The sequence below is a fragment of the Nannobrachium achirus genome (genome assembly GCF_963921795.1).
Source record: "Nannobrachium achirus genome assembly, chromosome: 20".
NCBI lineage: Eukaryota > Metazoa > Chordata > Actinopteri > Myctophiformes > Myctophidae > Nannobrachium > Nannobrachium achirus.
Window position 1 is genome coordinate 14284168 of NC_137827.1, and position 18359 is coordinate 14302526.

At 41.9% G+C, this 18359-nt stretch overlaps 2 protein-coding genes across 2 annotated transcripts in view; both read right to left on the bottom strand.

Annotated features, from left to right (window-relative positions):
• Nucleotides 1-521, bottom strand: part of prkd3 (protein kinase D3) — a 149554-nt gene extending 149033 nt beyond the window's left edge. The window contains exon 1 of the mRNA XM_080751343.1: nucleotides 245-521. The gene's annotated coding sequence lies outside the window, so the exon portion shown is untranslated. The remainder of the gene's footprint in view (nucleotides 1-244) is intronic.
• A 1076-nt stretch (nucleotides 522-1597) lies between these two features.
• Nucleotides 1598-18359, bottom strand: part of mocs3 (molybdenum cofactor synthesis 3) — a gene marked incomplete at its 3' end in the record, with an annotated part of 32006 nt that continues 15244 nt past the window's right edge. The window contains exons 5-13 of the mRNA XM_080750213.1: nucleotides 14586-14664; nucleotides 13724-13837; nucleotides 13076-13184; nucleotides 10810-10872; nucleotides 9166-9329; nucleotides 7727-7774; nucleotides 5912-6008; nucleotides 5237-5344; nucleotides 1598-1758 (exon numbers count right to left, since the gene is read on the bottom strand). Of these exons, the coding sequence (XP_080606339.1) occupies nucleotides 1598-1758; nucleotides 5237-5344; nucleotides 5912-6008; nucleotides 7727-7774; nucleotides 9166-9329; nucleotides 10810-10872; nucleotides 13076-13184; nucleotides 13724-13837; nucleotides 14586-14664 (943 nt within the window). The remainder of the gene's footprint in view (nucleotides 1759-5236; nucleotides 5345-5911; nucleotides 6009-7726; nucleotides 7775-9165; nucleotides 9330-10809; nucleotides 10873-13075; nucleotides 13185-13723; nucleotides 13838-14585; nucleotides 14665-18359) is intronic.

Sequence of the window (18359 nt, forward strand, 5' to 3'; positions counted from 1 at the left end):
ATGTTTTGGAATAACAATAATTCATAAACAAAACGTAGGAAACCAAAAAAACGAAGAGACCCATAAAAATGTGTCTGCGACCCACAAATGGGTCCCGAGTCATTGTTTGGGAAACAGTGACATAGTACATAAACAGTAACACACACAGAGAGAGAATAAAAAGCCCACCACGACAGATATAAAACATGTTTCCACGTCCCAACGTTCTGCTAAAGTAAAAAGAAATGAAGCGTTCTGAACGTACCTTCGCACTGAACGGAGGGAGGCTTTCTTTCCATTGTAACTGAGCGACACAAAACTTTGCAGTTCCACCAAAAACAAAAAAAAAGTGACGAAAGCGGGAGTCTCTCTGGGAGTTTTTTTATTCAGTCAACTTTTTTTAAAAGTCCAAATTAAAACTATGACATGAACATGCACACCTAAACACGTTGAACAAACCACTTTGCGACGGGTCGTCGTCCTGTTCCTGTAATCTTTTTTTTTATTCGCGGTTGCCAGATTGTAAATTCATGCGCATCTTATTATCCCTCCAGCTGTGACTACTCCCCCTGTGCTGCTCGACGAGGAGGGGAAAAAAAAGGAGCAAGAGACAACACCGCCCTCCTGGGACTTGTAGTTCTTTATTACGTTCACATGGGCGCGGTTCAATGTGTGGGCAGGAGCGCACGAACTACAAGTCTGTGAAAAAAGCGATGGCGCCTCCAATGGCCGCCGGAGCAATGCGCATGCCCCTTTCTTTTCCGTTATTTGAACTTGTTCTAAGTCTCACCAGCCACCACGTCCTCGCACTTGAGTGGAGTGCTGAGATTGTTTTACTCAAGTAAAATAGCAAAATGTCAAAACAGATACAATGCGTCATTATGCAGAATACTAAGAGGCAACATTTTCAGTCATGTTGGACTGGGTTTTAATAAGTATCAGCTGCCTTCATGATGTCAGCACCTGATAAAGATGGGACTGATTTTAATGTATGCGCTGCTAAAAAGATGAACTTATAACAATCCATCTGTAGAATGTCAGCTAATGAGGTGTTTTGGGACCCCCCATTTTATTTTTATTGTATTATTTTTTTTTTATGGGGAGGGGGGGTCAATGAAGTATATAGGGCAGGGGTCTTCAACGTTTTTCAGGTCAAGGACCTCTTAGCTAAGAGAGATGAAGCAGGGACCCCCCACTACATATTGGATTCATATTAAATGTGTTTTTAAACCCTCAATACATTGTAAACTTGACCTTTGGCTCAGTACTTGGTCTGCTCTTTTTCCCAGTACAGTACAGCAAACCACTTTGCAGAAAATAGCTGATCTACAAGCAAACAACGTGTCGTGGATACAACGGATCTGCCATTTTCGGCTAACGTTCCCCCAGAATAAGGATGCAAGGTTCATGTAAAAATAAAAACATAAAGTCCCTATCACCCCCCCTCCCCCCCTTCAAAATCTCCGAGGACCCCCTAGGGGTCCCGGACCCCTGTTGAAGACCTCTGAAGGGTTTAAGTGGTTTAACAAATCTAGACAGGAAAAACACGGTTTGGATCGAAAAAAAGAACACAAGACGCCATAGATAACGTAGCTTTATTCCAAATAGCTTGAGCAAGTTAATACTGTGGAAAGGAGGGGTCTATCTTCAGCGCCCAGGCCGTTAGACCCCCACTGATGTCTTTGGCAGCGATCTCCTCCAACTCCTCCGATCCGCTCATCCTCTCCAGAACCTGCACTGCCTTCTGGGAGTCATTCCCCAGTTTGCAGATCACAAAGACTGTAGAGGAGAAACACAATGAAATGCAAAAACAGAACTGGATTACATATGTGCTTGTAGATCGGCTGTTTTCACTAGTTTAAAATCTTTTTTAAAATTATAAATGCAAAACGAACAGTTTTGGACATACAATGTTTTCACCCGACAACGACGATATACAGGAGAGGCAGGATTAACCACATGAACCCTTGTGTACCCTATTCTGGTGTGTGTGTGTGTGTGTGTGTGGGTGGGGGGGGGGGGGGGGGGGGGGGGGGGGGGGATTCTGCAATAATATCTACAAGCTCAAAACACATCACCTTGTGACCTTGTAGATCTGCTATTTTAGATCTGCGGACCAAAAAATAAATAATGAAAAAAATAAAAAAAACGGGATGTAGAGTGAAACCAAACCAGCGCTTGTGTCCGCATGCCATCCTAGGAAAAACAAAAACAGCATAGTGTATGTTGTCTCAGAAAGAATGTTGAAAGTGAATCCACGCGCTGCCAAAGAAACGGGCTAGGACCAAAGTTCCAGTTCCAAAAGAAAACAAAATGTATTTACACAGTGCCCAAAGGAGTCTCGGTAATCAACCATTTTAAATCTCTTAAATTAAAGAACTATCTTCAGCCTTTATATGAAACATCTGTGCACGGCAAGAGACAGAAGAAGATACTGAATGATCCAACACATATTTGTGGAGCCCGGGAGTTGAGGTCCTGCCTTTCATGCATATCGTCACTGTGGGGTGGAAACCTCATATGGCCATGAACTTCATTCAAATTAAAAAATAGCAAAAAATAGCAGATCCACAGATCCACGTTAATTTACAGAAATAAAATGTATAAAATAGATCGATAGGAAGGTTTCTGTTGGACAGCAAAAATATTGTTCAGACTGCACAAGAATTAATTCAATCCGTCAAAATATGAAATAGTAACAATTAGTGGAGCTATATGATTTTAGTAGAGTAGTGGTACTTGCCCGACGGGCAAGTACAGGTCATTATCTACTTGCCCAAGGGTCATGCCCACTTGCCCGAAAAGTAAATTGCCCCTTCGAAGTAAAATTTGAATTGCTGTTCAATTTAAAAATGTCATACCTCAATTTTTATCCAAATACCTACGTATGATTGAATATGACTTAACATATCACACCTATTTTATATTTTTACAGTGAACAGTGAAAACAGCACATTATAGGTAAACAGTACTTTTACTTTACATTCCAAAGACCAGAAGACAGAGCGCTTTGGCCACGTTCAGGTGTAGATATCTTGTGTTGTGTTTATAGACGGTTGAGTCCCCTTTCAAACTAGCACTTGCCTGGTCGGGCAACCTGAAAGCAAACTTCACCTGCCCGAAAGTTTTATTTTCCTGTCAGGGGCAGGTGGGAAACCCTTAGTGACAATGCCTGTCTAAGCAATATCAAGCGGTACTTCCATATAGACAAATGCCTGTAATGACATCGGAGCTAACAAGAGCAGTTAAAAAGACCACTAAAATGAATGTTAGACAGTGTGACTTGAACACCCTGAATACACAGAACAGTGCAAAAAACATAAAAGTCTTGAATATAGATTTCTTTAAAGTAGGCCAGCTGCTAAGGAAGACCATACTTGTTTTGGAAAAGTGTCACCTAGCAACAACAGCATCATTGCATCGTGTCATTGGCCAGTGACCTGGCGGGTGCGCGAGCCTAGATTGCAGAGTGTAAATAAATATGTACATGTGCCACATGCATTGACCTACATCAGTGGTTCTCAGAGTGTGGTTGCAGGGAGCCTCAGGGTTCCTTGGGGGAGGGTTCTAAATGGACCTCTTGTAGGTCTGTTACAGTGAGAGTATGGAGCAAAAGGACCCATAAGAGTCCATTTGCTCCACAAGTTTCCCATGGAGCTTACTTAGGGGCGGAAGTAGCTCAGGGGTAGAGTGGCCGAATGGGAACCGCATGGTTCCCAGTTCGATCCCGGGCTCCACCAGAGTTAGTGTTCAATTGTCCTTGAGCAAGACTCTGTCTGAACCCCTAATTGCTCTCGATGTGCTGGTTGGTGCCTGGCATGGTTTGCACAGCTCTATCTGTGTATGAATGTGTGTGTGAATGGATGAATGTAATCCACAATCTATGTAATGCGCTTTGGGTAAAAAGCACTATATAAACGCATCATTTACCATTTGCTTACTCAATTATGGGCATCACCTCCTGTTGTAATTCATTCAATTCATCTGAGGGACCAAATCAGTAAACAATAATGTGGGAACACAACCTGAAAAAAGGGGTCTTATTAGTCTGTCTACTTACCCTTCAAGATTAATGATCAATGCTTATTATCAAGCGCTTAACTTAACAAGCACCATGTCTAGTTCCCATGCAGTGACTCAGGTGTTCAGAACAGCCAGAATAATGAAACACAGGACAGGAGTGATAGGCTACTGCTAAGAGTAAGTGTCAAGAGCCATTGATCATTAATTTGAATCAGCTGTGTGGGAACTAGGCATACTATTATTATGACCCTTTCTGATTTCTGTCAGATTGTGTTTGCAGATTATTAATGACTGACACAGATCACTCAAACAATCTGAATGACTGACAACAAGAAGTGATGCCCAAAATTCATGCAAGGCCTCATGGGACTTTGGAAACTGGTGGATACTCTCAGGGCACGTCCACACAGTAGGAGCTGTAAAGAGTGGAACGCCTCTGCCTATAGCAGCATTACTGTCATACCTTTGAACTTTGACACTTGAGCGGCTAATAGGAGTGTCCAACCGTCAACAAAGTGACGTTCTTCCGGCGTTTAGGTCTGTCCCATTGGTTAGTGCCTATCACTACGGGGTCATGGTTCAGCAATGCTGGACGATGAGACCTGTATTCAACCAAAGATTTTTAATAATGACCTCATTGGATCCACTAGAGTGCGACATAGTACACAAAGCCTACAAATATCCTCCTTAGTGGGCGCCGGCTCTGACGGCAAATCTCGCGAACGTCCTGTTTACTGGTGCTATGGATCCCGCAAGAGTGGTAGATTTTCTCTTCTTTTGTGTAGCTGAAAAAAGCCACTTTAGTATGAAAATGTTGTTAATATTATGTGGCTTGTGAAGATCGGATCCAATATTTAGTTCAGTGACCATGGAGCAAAATAATAGTTCAGAAGCTGTGTTCACGTTAGCTCTCTCAAATGAATAGACTCCAAACATGCTTCCGCCTCCTAAAACGGTATCCACCTACAGTACGTCACGCAGAAATGGGAAGTACGGGTCTGTCCCACCCTCTCGCTATCACCCTCTTGGATTCAACCCTTGTGCATGTGACCCCGCAACGGCAAAATGCTGCTTCGGTCATCGTCCTAACGCCACTTCCAGGTTATTCCCTCAACATGGGAGTTGCTGGGGGTTAATGCCTCTGTCTCGTACTCAGAGTTATGAAGGTCGCTGAAATGTAAAGGGTTCGAGAACCACTGACCGACATGGAGGTGTTTCAGCGTCGTGCCATTACCTGGAAGCCGGTGGTCGCCTGACATCTGCTGCTTCAACTGGACGATCCTCTCATTTAGTAACTGGACATGTTCACTTTTCTTTTCTTCTAGACTTGAAAGTGGAATGTCTGGCAGCCATATTATAGGAAAAAAGACCACTTCTGTCATTTGCAACCCTAGCTTCATTCTTCATATCATTGTTGTCGGGCAGCAACCTCCTATCTCCATATTCTAACTTTTTGTGTGTTGTTATTGTTGTTGGTAATTAATTAATGATCATACTACAGTGTCACACCAAAGAAGCCAATCTAAAAGCTCGAAACGCGACACAAAGCAACATGTTTTGAAACCCATCTTGAGAGAATGATAATGTGAGTGTGTACTCTACGTTAGGTCTTTCAACCTGGCTTCCCTATTTCAGGCCATGTAGCCAGTGAAAGGGTACACCCTAAGGGTACACCCTAACCCTAACCCCTTTCCATTCCTAAACCTGCCATTCCTACGCACTGCCATTCCTACGGAGGCAGTGACCACCTAAACCAAACCCTAACCCTGACCTCAGTAGAAATGGCAGTGGTTAGGACTGGCAGGTTTAGGAATGGAGAACTGCCCCCACAGTGAAAATGGTCATAAATGGGTCACATATTGTGAAAACAGCGGTGTACAGTAACATAGGATCCATGTCAGAAGGATACTCAAGGAGGAGGGTAGGTGGCATATATCCACCTCCACACGGGGGCGCACATCCAGCAGCAGATGGGTGGCAGCTGAGTCCATTATGGATTTATACTCCTGCAAGTCGAATAGTTAAGTATTAATTACTACAGCGATATGAAGTACTTCATGAATGTACTTGAGAAATGATGCGGCTTATGACTATAATGCAACATTAAATGTATCACTAATAGGGATGGGACGATATGAACATTTCATATCACGATTATTGTGACAGAATAAATCGTGATTTACGATATTATCACGATAATCAAAATCCATTATCCTGGGGCGGAACATTTGCCAAAAAATAGCAGAACGGCTATTTTTTGTCAAAGACACTTGATAGAGAGTGGAAAAAGACTGTATCAATTACGTATATTATAAGTACCTTTTACCAATTATAGAGGGTTTAAGTTGTACCGAATATGCAGCTCGGCAAATAAAAGGTGAACTGATCCCAGTGCATGACGGAGGACGATATCACGATAAATCGAATCTCCGGAATACGATTATTGTGAGTGTTTTTTATCACGATAAACGATAATATCGCGTATCGTCCCATCCCTAATCACTAATGACACTAAAAAGGCCAGTCCACACCAATACAATGCAAGCAGTCGCAACGCGCAACCTGTTGCAAGAAATTGCAGCTGTCTGGACTGACAAAGTTGCAGCCCGGTCCGGTACCACTTGGAGAAAATGGTTGCAAGGAGTTGAAGTTGCAACTAGTTGCGTTGTGTCGTGAATCACTGTTGTGGACTGGCCTTTATTAATACTTTTGTTAAGCCTGTGATGGACAGTTTTTCAGTTTTCAGTTTCACTATGAGGTTAAAGAATGGGTGGAGGTAAGATGAAAACTTCATTACATATCTTTTTCCAAATCACGGGAAGCAAAGCCAGAGCCCTTTTTTCTTTTGCACAATAATGACTTAATGACTCAGCTAGTTTGAAAGCTCCAATTCTGCAGAAACACAAAAAAAAAAAGAAAACCCCAATGCACTACCGCTGCTCCTTTCTGGGCCAAATAGAACGTGTTATTCTTTCCCATAGAATATCGACGGGGAGCATTTTAAAGTCATTTCCCATTTAGGGCTGGGTCACCACGGGGAGATGCAATCAGGAGTTTATGAATGCACACGCGAAAACCCAGAGAAAATTGAGTGTAATCATACAATGAACATGGCTAAATACGAGTGAGCAGGGACGTGCTGGGCCCCTGATTCAGCCCGGGAAAAAGAGTTGGAGAGGCCCTCATTGCGAGTAGCAGCAGCGCTAATAGAGATCTCTCTCTATAGCGCTGCTGCTACTCAAAGATTTGCCATTTCAGATCATGACAAGTGACAAGCCAGTGGGCCAATTACATGAGTTAAATGTTGTCGTTGTCGGGTGGAAACCTTGTATGTCCAAAACCGTTTGTTTTGTATTTATCATTTTAAAAATGATTTAAACTAGTAAAAACAGACGATCTACAAGCACATAACACCTCGCAGTGCGAGGCGTTGTGTGCTTGTAGATCTGCTGTTTTCACTACTTTTGTGCAACGGCCTTGTACGATGAAGCAGGGCTTGAAACTTGGAGATACAAGGTTTCTGCCCGACAGTGACGATTTACTTTGTTGACTGCCCAGCCCCCAAAATGGAACGAAGGCTGACATTTTATTTTTAAATATTTCCTAATGGCCGGCCTGGACCGGCCGGGAATGGACCGGCCGTTCGGGAGTTGTTCCGCTTTTCCCAATGGCCAGCACGTCCCTGAGAGTGAGTCACGCTATATGCCGTGTTGTTGGGTCGTACCTGCACTGTGACCCTCTGATCTTCGGAGAGGAGGTTCAGGCGGCGGCACTGGAACAAAGGTTGGAAGCAATAAGAGAACTTTCCTATGATTAGGAGTAAATTATACAGGCTTTTTTCTATTTGTCAAATCAGATGGCCAAGTCCAACTTGACACGGGGGAACGTTTCTTATCGCCGTAAACGCGCGCATTATATTTCGGTCTTGCAGAGAGTGCATGACACGAAATCACATAATGGTTCTTGGAGGGGGTTTATACCCGAGAGAGAGAGAGAATTGGGCCCTTTTCAGTCTTGAAATAACAAGTCCTCAATCATATGCCGTTAAAATCGCAGGCGAGAATCTACTCAATACTACGAGCTGTCGTCTCTGTCGGGTGGAAACCTCTGTCCAAAACTGTTCCTTTTCAGGATTCAATTCAAAGTAAGGCTGGGCAATGTATCGAAAATATATCGATATCGAGGTATAAACATGCGAGGTACATATCGACGAAGACGGCTTGAAATATGTGTCAAATTAATTAACAGACACACTATGTATGCACATAGCACTTGCAAAAAAGCAGTCCATCTGTAACCAGGTGTGGTTATTTCAATAAAACCATTATTGGAAAAAGGAAATAAGACATTTAATTTAATCATTATATGTGTACTGTGCAATGTGCATGCATGTATATGCTATTCATTATCTGGGTTAGGCAGGCAGTGGACCCAAAACAGAAAAACATTAAAAACGATATAACGCAATTGTTTTTACCAATATCGTGAGCAATATCGATATCGAGGTATTCAACAACGTCATAGAATATCGAAGGTTTTCCTAATATCGCCCAGCCTTAATTCAAAGGTATCAAAAGTAGCGGATCCATAAGGTCAAAACATGCCCCTTCGTGCCGGAATTCGCTCTGCTCGCTCTACTTTTGCTACTTTTGGGTGACGTCGTAGTCTGATCAAGTAGGGCAGGGTTCCCCAATTAGTTTTCCCCAAGGGCCGAATTATGTCTAGGGTACCAAGCCGAGGGCCACAACATTGCAGGGGGCGACGGTGGCGTTCCCGCTACTCCAGCGACTGCGATAGTTCAGATATCGTCTTTGATCGTGTGAAAATCTTGTATGTCCAAAACTATTCGTTTTGCATTTATCATTTAAAAAAATATGGAAACTAGTGAAAACAGCCGATCTACAAGCACAAAATGCCTCGCACCGCGAGGCGTTGTGTGCTTGTAGATCTGCTGCTGCGAAAGAACGTACAAATGTGAAGATACGAGATTTCCACCCGACAACGACGATATACTAGTGTTGTTGCTGCTCTTACAGTATACCACCATTTATTACTAGGGTTGGTGGGGGCCAGACAGTAGCCCCCCGCGGGCCGCAAATGGGCTGCGGGCGGGCCTATTGGGGGACCCTGAAGTTGGGCGTTACTTGCAAAAGAAGCACTGACCTTATCGGTGGCTGCAGCCCCACACAGGGCTTCGTAGTCGCCCAGCTGTGTGACGGTGGGGGTCTCTCCGCACACGGCACATCCAGCCTGCTTGGGCCGAAGCCTTATTGATCTCATGCGGGCATCGTGGGCATCGAACAGGAGCAACTGTTGGCCACAGGAAGCTAGCAGGCCTTGGTCAAGGAAAGGGCGGTTTATTTTTCTTTCTTTATCGGCACTATCGCTACGTTATCCAGGAGACTGGGTTGGAGCGTCTCCCAGCAGTGTGTTTTGTGTACTAATATAAACCAGTGGTTCTACAAGGTAGCGTCCAGGGGATCCCCAGCAATCCTTGGGGGAGGTTCCCCAGGACCTTTTTTGTGTTATCCCTATTCCCTTTAGCCTTAAAGGAGTAGTTTTTTATTTATTGATTAGTCACACCATGGAGACTTGAGTTCAATACTATTTTTGTATTTGTCACAATCCTAAGACAAAAAAAAAAGATTATTTTAAATTTTCCCCCATTGATTCTGGATGGGGACCCAAATGCATTGGGGTCAAAATCAATGGGGGTAAATTTAGGGTCAAGGGTCAAGTCAATTTTACCCCCATTGATTCTGACTCTGAGGTTGTGTCCCCCATCCAGGGACTTGTATTTGGTTCCCCATCCAGGGCCATTCATTTGGGTCCCCATCCAGAATCAATGGGGGTAAATTTACTATAATAATCTTTTTGTCTTAGGAATGCGACAAATACCCAAAAATATTATTGAACTCAAGTCTCCATGCCGTGACTAATCAATAGAAGTCATTTTGGGGGTGAACTACTCCTTTAATGTCTTACTGTACCAAATGCTGTTTACACATCTGACTAATAGTGTATTCAATCAATCAATCAATCAATCAATCAATCAATCAAACAAACCAGCAAATTATTAATAGCTCGGAAACAAATGGACCCATTCAGGCTGGTAACTGTGGGAGTATGCAAACACTTGCATGTGTTTCATTTGAATTCATTCAAAAAGAAATGATCAAACGGAGGGTCCCTGAACTTAAAACGGTCTGAGAACCAGTGCTGTACAACAGCAGAGTAACAGTCCACTGAGAACCAGTGCTGTACAACAGCAGAGTAACAGTCCACTCATTCAGTCTGAAAAACAGGTATTGTTTTCCTTGGCTGACGTTTCCCTGGCTGATGCACACAGAGCCAGTTGTTAACCAGGTTTAACACAACACAGGACAGGACAGGACAGGACATGCCTTTTATCTGATGATGTGTCTCTCCGTATTTACAGAACAAACGTTTCGTAACGACCGCCAACCGATCTTGCGCCAACCAGAAACCTTTCTTACGGTTTGTGTGTGAGAACAACAGCCGGGCCACAACAACACAGACACAAAAGTATCCCTCGCTCTGTTTGGTACTTCATATCTGGCATGAAAAACACCCCTTCCTTCCCTGGAACCCAGCTGCTGGAATCTCAATCTGCCACTAAGGTTCATTCAGGCAGCCATTCAGTCATTCATTCATTCATTCATTCATTCATTCATTCATTCATTCAAACAGCTGTGAGACTTCAAAGAAAAGTGTGACAAAATAAGAGGGCGTAGTGTGGCGTATCGTGGGTGTGTAGCGAGCGAACAGGAAAAGCCAAAAGGATACAGCCACGTCCAGACGCAATCTTGAGCACCTCCAACGCTTGGAAGCAGCCCATTATCCCAGGAACTAAAAGGAAAATTGCAACAATTATCATCTCAAAGGAAACTATACTTTCTTTTTTAAGACAATGTTAAATTAGCTTACGGAAAAGTAAAGTAGCAGGGGCGTGACATCAAACTTATAGTGTCCAAAAGACACATATCCCGCACATACACCAGAACATTTCTTGCAGAATTAACCCATTTAGAACGGGTACACATTATTGTGTATCATTATTTTATGCTTTAACTATTGAAAAATAGCAGATATACAAGCTCGCAGCGCGGCACTCTGTGCCGCGCTGCAAGCTTGTAGATCTGCTATTTTTGAAAAATTGTGAAAATTAGAATATTGACCCGATTCTATAAGTGTCTTTTGAATCCTTCTAAGGTTTTTTGAAAAACCTATGTTTCTATGTCAGGAATCTGGCTAGCCATCGTCAAAGAAAAGGTCCTTTTCACTTAACTGGAGCTCAGTTAGTCTGTTCTTGAGAGACTACTATGTCAGTGGTTCTCAAACCTTTTCATGTGAAGGTCCCCCAAAATTATATTTATTAGGCCACGGACCTGCACCTCAAAATATTTTCAGTTACAAATGTTTGCTTTAAAAAATACATATATTCAAAGATTTGCACACATTTTCACAACTTTTTCAAAAAATAGCAGATCTACAAGCTCGCAGCGCGGCACTCGGTGCCGCGCTGTGAGCTTGTATATCTGCTATTTTTCACTGGTTAAAGCATTCAATAATTCTAGGCCAAAATGTTAAATTAGCTTACGGAAAAGTAAAGTAGCAGGGGTGTGACATCAAACTTATAGTGTCCAAAAGACACACATCCAGCACATACACCAAAACATTTCTTTCTAAGGAAACCAAATGTCAACCTGAACTCGTCTCGCACACTTAATTTAATGGTCTAAAAAAAATACACAGATGTGTTCCAGCAGGTGCTGGAATTACTCTGGAATAAATCTGGTTTAGTACATTTAATCAGAAGTGTTGCAAGTATCCTAATGTTTCAGAATGATATGCTAAGCCACTTAAGCCCTACAGTATATCCTTCTGTTGTATGTCAAATAGTAAAACATTTGTTATGGTTTTTGGCCAGATTTTGGTAATTCTTTTAAAATGTTCACCTATAATAGTATGTCTAAAATAAGGCCACCAGGCTGAGATTTGTTGTACTGTATAGCACATTGGTCGGCCAATGGTCAAAAGTAGCAGATATACAAGCTTATTGCGTGTCACTTCGTCCCACGCTATGTGCTTGCAGATCTGCTATTTTGTTTTTATTGTGAAAATGTGTATAAATCCTTGAATAATATGTTTTAACTCTACTTTGGCGGTCCTTGGTCCTTTAAGGTTTTCCGTAAAAGGACTAAGGACCAAACTTGGTCCTTTTTCGTAAAACTTTTAGCATTTAGAAGACATTTTTAGGATCCACCTCGGGTCTTAAAGGAGTAGTTCACCCCCCAAATTACTTTTCTTTCTATTGATTACTCATGCTATGGCGACTTGAGTTCAATAACATTTTTGAGTTTTTGTTACATTCCTAAGACAATAATTTGATAACAATAAATGTACCCCCATTGATTCTGGATGCATTCCAAATGCATTTGGGTCCCCATCCAGAATCAATTGGGGTAAGTAAATTGACTAATTTTTTTTTTTTTTTTTTTGTCTTAGCAATGTGACACATTAAAAAAAAATATATATATATATTGAACTCAAGTCTCCATGGCGAGAGTAATCAATAGAAAAAAAGTCATTTTGGGGGTGAACTTCACCTTTAATGGGTTAAACCATTTAGACCTGGAAGAACTTTAACCATTATTTTATGCTTTAACTATCAAAAAAGATCTGCTATTTTTGAAATCTCGTGATTTTTGGCAAACCTTTGAATACATCTTTTTTAAAAGCGAGCATTTGTAACTCAAATATCTGCTTCTGGGGGGGTCCCTGGAACAGTATATTTTTAGATGAGGGTCCGCGGCCATATACATGTAATTTTGGGGGTCCTGACCTTGACGTGAAAAAGTCCACTGATTTGGAAGAAGGATTAAGAAGGCATTTATAGAATCGGGTCAAAAATAATCAAATCTTCATGATTTTCCAAAAAATAACAGATCTACAAGCTCGCAGCAATGGCACTTGGTGCGGCGCTGTGCCTGTGAGCTTGTATATCTGTTATCTTTTTTATAGTAAACATACCTCTATGGGTTCAACTCACCCACTCCTAAAACGCCTCCATCAGAACAGTTGGTCACCGTCTCTGCAGGAGGTGGTACCGGGTATAGACACCTGTAGCACGGCCCGCCACCGTAGTTATACACACTCAGCTGTGAACACGCACACACCCACGCACACATGCGCGCACACACACACACCTGTTACGCCAGGGGTAGGCAAACGTAGGCACGGGAGCCAACATTGGTTGGCACAGGGGAGAGTGATCACTGGCACACTGGCAAAAGTGTGAGAGTATTTTTTATTTTAAAATCAAATTGTTTTAAACATGGTCAATTAAAGTAAGTCACCTAATTTGAAGCAAATTACATCCTGCCACATAATTCTACATTCATTGAAACTCTGAACTTTTACTGAAGTACATTTTGAATTCCGGATTTTTACTTGTAAGGGTGCCCTCACACCAAAATACCTAGAGTGGAATCCGCCAATGCATTTCAATGAGAATGGAGCGTTTTTTGCAGAAATCCTCTACTGGTAAAAAAACACTCCATTCTCATTGAAATGCATTGGCGGATTCCACTCTAGGTATTTTGGTGTGAGGGCACCCTAACAGAGTATTTTTATATTGCGGTATTGATACTTTTATTCAAGTAAGACATGTGAGTACTTCTTCCACCCCGGAGTGTACCTGTCCCTCCATCCTCAGAGCGCTGGCTGACACCAGAGGCTTGCCAGCGAGGACACAGGCGTCGTTCACCAGGTAGCGAGTGGGCACGTTGTCTGAGCAGTCTGCCACCACGTCATACATGTGGAGGTCAGTGAGGTCAAGGAAGGGGCAGACTCATCAACATAACAGCTCATTTGTGGGCTAAGCCGCTGTTTCCCAAACAGTGGGACGATATGAAAATTTCATATCACGATTATTGTGACCAAAGAAATCGCGATTTACGATATAATCGCGATAATCAAAATCCATTATCCTGGGGCGGAACATTTGCCAAAAAATAGCAGATCTACAAGCTCGACGCGTTGTGAGCTTGTAGATCAGCTATTTTTTTGACAAAGACAATTGACAGAGAATGACAAAAGACTATCAAGTACGTATATTATAAGTACCTTTGGAAGGTGAATTGATCCCAGTGCATAATGGAGGACAATATCACGATGAATTAAATCTCGTGTGTTTTTTATCACGATAAAAGATAATATCGCTAATCATCCCATCCCTAGTCACGACTCGAATAAAAATCCCATTTTCTTTTAAGGCAGAAATAAGACATTTTAAAACAAACAAACGGATGACAAATAAAAATAGAATAATCATTAAAAGTAGTGAAAATAGACCATCTACAAGCTTGCACTTGTACTGTAGATCTGCTATTTTCAGTACTTTGGGTCCCTGGCAAACGTCTAATGTCTCTTTTGGGTCTCGATCTGAAACGTTTGGGAACCACTGAGCTAAACCATGTACTGTACATTTCTCTGGTTTCAAAAGTATTTCCCTATACATAAAAATGAATAGATCTAAGCTCAATAGACAGATAGATAGGATACTGTTGAATGAGTTGCAAGGCGTTCTCTGAAGTCAGCTGGAGCTGGTATGGAATACACTCTACTGTGGAATTCAACCTGGGGAAAGTAAAACAACAATCTCATGGCTTACCTCACAATAAAAAAAACACATTATAAAGTCAAGGTTGTTGCTTAAAGCAATCAACTGAATTGTCACTAATTGTCTGGTTGCTGACTATGCATTCATTGCTGAGACAGAAGGCAAGGCCGAGCTGTGAGTCGATGGTATTCAGAGAAATAGCGCCCTCTTGTGGCTGCACAGCTGTATGGCGTGCACTAACCACAGTGGGCTACTGTGAGGGCGACAGACATCTCTAAAATGACATGTTATGTTTACACAATATTTGCAGACTGTGGGGTAAAACATACACACAACCAAATATAACCTGTGGGCAGACTGGAAAGCGCCAGCTTACATTACATAAGCAACGAGATGATTATTATACACATATTGACCATTCAGTTAACCCCATCCAGCTAACTACCACCATGGGTTATTTCAAAATGATCTGGGCTGTTTTGGTACAACAAGAGTATGTTTTGTAAAATAACATTTGGACCAATCATCTTTGTCACAATGCATAACACGTTGCGATACAGCTCTTGTAGGTCGGCTATTTTTGCTATTTGTTGTATGAGAAATGATATGCTATATAGAGCAGGGTTTCTTTTTTCAGGCCAAGGACCAATTCGCTGAGAGAAAGATGAAGCAGGGAGTCAGGGACCCCCCACTGCATATTGTATAAAACTGAGTGACTTGTTTGACAGCACTATCATCAGCATGTTGATTCATGTTGATGTGTATTTACAGACATTTAAACACTCAAACTGTCAAACTTGACCTTTCGCTCTTTTTCCCTTCTACAACAAACCTCTTTGACAAAATAAGCCGGCCGCAGTTCTCCTCAGAATAGAATCCTATGGTTCAAGAGCTTAACTCATACAGGGCCAGATTTCCAAAATATGAATATGAATGTGCGCTTATAACGCCAGGAAATAGCTATTTTGTATCCCCCCAGACCACCTTAACCAGACCACCTTAACGAATGCACGTCCAGCATACCATACCACCAGATGACCACTAGAGACCACCATACACCATACACTGACATGGTCCCATGTTAAGCCTGTTTAAATCCACATAACAGGATGAGACGCTGACTTGGTCCTCATTGACTTAACATGGACGGGCCGCCGGTCACCATTTCAGCTCAATACTGTTCAATTCGTGCTTGATCGTCTCAAACCACCATTGGTATGGGCATCGGGACGTATATAGATGCCACACAGAAAGTTTCAGAATCAAAATCCGACCTAGTGAAGCTACGTGAGGGTCGGATGGTTGCATTGAGGCTAACGCTAGCAGAGGCCTGTTGTCAACAGGAAGCCCTGGTTTAAAGGTGACGTCATAATCGTATCCTTTTTTTTCACGGTTTACGTGTGGACATTAGCTGAGGTAAGCTAACCATTTCGCTCCGTCTATAAACACATATTAAAAGCTTAAACAATGCTTTTATATAAAAGTCGCTCCGAGTCGCTCGGCACCAAACGCCATAGTGAACTAGTCGCTCGTAAAGTCGCTCGGCGCTAACTGAGTTAATGTAAAAAGGATTTAGTGGCCCCACTGTGGTAACTCTGAAGACCCCCTAGGGCACATATATGGAAGTTTTTATTGGACTTTATTTTTTCGTAAGTTTTTTCAGTGTTGTCGTATGGTTTTTCAGTCTAACTCGTGCATTTTGTGTGTTTCGTCTTTGAAAATGAAACACTTCGCAAAAAATCACTAAGGTATACCTGAATTTTGTGGTTTTCGTCTTCATAAATGAAACACTTCGCAGAAAAAAACGACCTCGCAAAAAGAAAAATAGCATTCGCAGAACAAATTACAATCTTTGTAAGCGTTTGCGTTCACATTCTTTCTACGAAGCATGCCATTTAACTACGACGAATAAAGTCCCTTTTTTACCTCTGTTTTCGTGGTAATTACAACTTCGTACACAATCTCGTTGCCTTGTATAAAAAAGATACCTCGCAAGAAATCACGAGGCTACGCGTGCATATTGTGGTTTCGTCTTCGTAAATGAAACACTTCGCAGAAAAAAAACAATCTCACAAAAGGAAAAATGGCATTTGCAGAAAAAATTCAAATCTTTGTACGTATTTGTGGTTAATTTTTTACAACAGCATCCCCATTTTTTCTACGAAGCATGCAATTTATTTGCGACAAATAAAGTCCCTTTTTTACCTCTCCTCATTGTAATTACTACTTCGTACACAATCTCCATGCCTTGTATAAAAATAATACCTCGCAAGAAATCAGAAGGTCACGTGCATATTGTGGTTTTCGTATTTGTAAAAAAAAAACACTTTGCAGAAAAAAACAACCTCGCAAAAGGAAAAATAGCATTCGCAGAAAAAATAATAACCTTTGTACGTATTTGTGATTCATTTCTTACAACAGTATCCCCATTTTTTCTATGAAGCATGCAATTTATTTGCACACGACCACTGAAAAACACAGAGACGAAGTATTCATTGCACACAAAACCACTGAAAAACACGAAGACGAAGTATTCATTGTGCACACGACCACTGAAAAACACGGAGACGAAGTATTCATTGCACACACGACCACTGAAAAACACAGAGACAAAGTATTCATTGCGCACACGACCACTGAAAAACAGGGAGACGAAGTAGTCATTGCACACACGACCACTGAAAAACACAGAGACGAAGTATTCATTGCACACACGACCACTGAAAAACACAGAGACGAAGTATTCATTGCACACACGACCACTGAAAAACACAGAGACGAAGTATTCATTGTGCACACGACCACTGAAAAACACAGAGACGAAGTATTCATTGTGCACACGACCACTGAAAAACACAGAGACAAAGTATTCATTGTGCACACGACCACTGAAAAACACGAAGACGAAGTGTTATAATAATGTCCAATTCAGTAGCGAAGTGTGATGTCACTTCCGTGAAATGGCGTGAAATGTCGCCCTCTACGGGGTTCATGCTGGTATTGTCTTGCATTCAAATCGCCATAGGGGATTCTGCGAACGCCGCATACAAGGTCTGTGTTAAAAATATAAACACACCATGCTCTCGGATTGACCCAAATGGATATGAAGCATCGACTAAGGTGGAAATGTACAGATTTACCCAAAGAGTAACACAATAAACGCTAGAAACGAGTTACAACAGGCTATATCAGATATGAATGAATATCATAAACTATGCAGAACCCCCCCGCTGACAGAAACGCGCACATGGTGTGTTTATATTTTTAACACAGACCTTATATGCGGCGTTCGCAGAATCCCCTATGGCAATCTGAATACAAAACAATACCAGCATGAACCCCCCAGAGGGCGACATTACGCACAAATGACGACATGGCTTCGTTTCTCTATTGCAGTTATTTACACAATCCAGCAGGTGGCAACATTTCACCATTCCTTCATGACCATCCTATCCATATACCGGTATTTAGCTAATTCCATCACCTACTCTCCCTATAGAAGAGATCTACATGCCCATCCACATGTTCTATAGATCTATGGAGTCTTCCTTATGTTTTGCAGATCTACCTGGCCCAACACCATGTTCTATAGATCTATGGAGTCATCCCTATGTTTTACTGATCTAGAGGCCCAACACATGTTCTATAGATCTATGGAGTCATCCCTATGTTTTACCGATCTAGAGGCCCAACACATGTTCTATAGATCTAT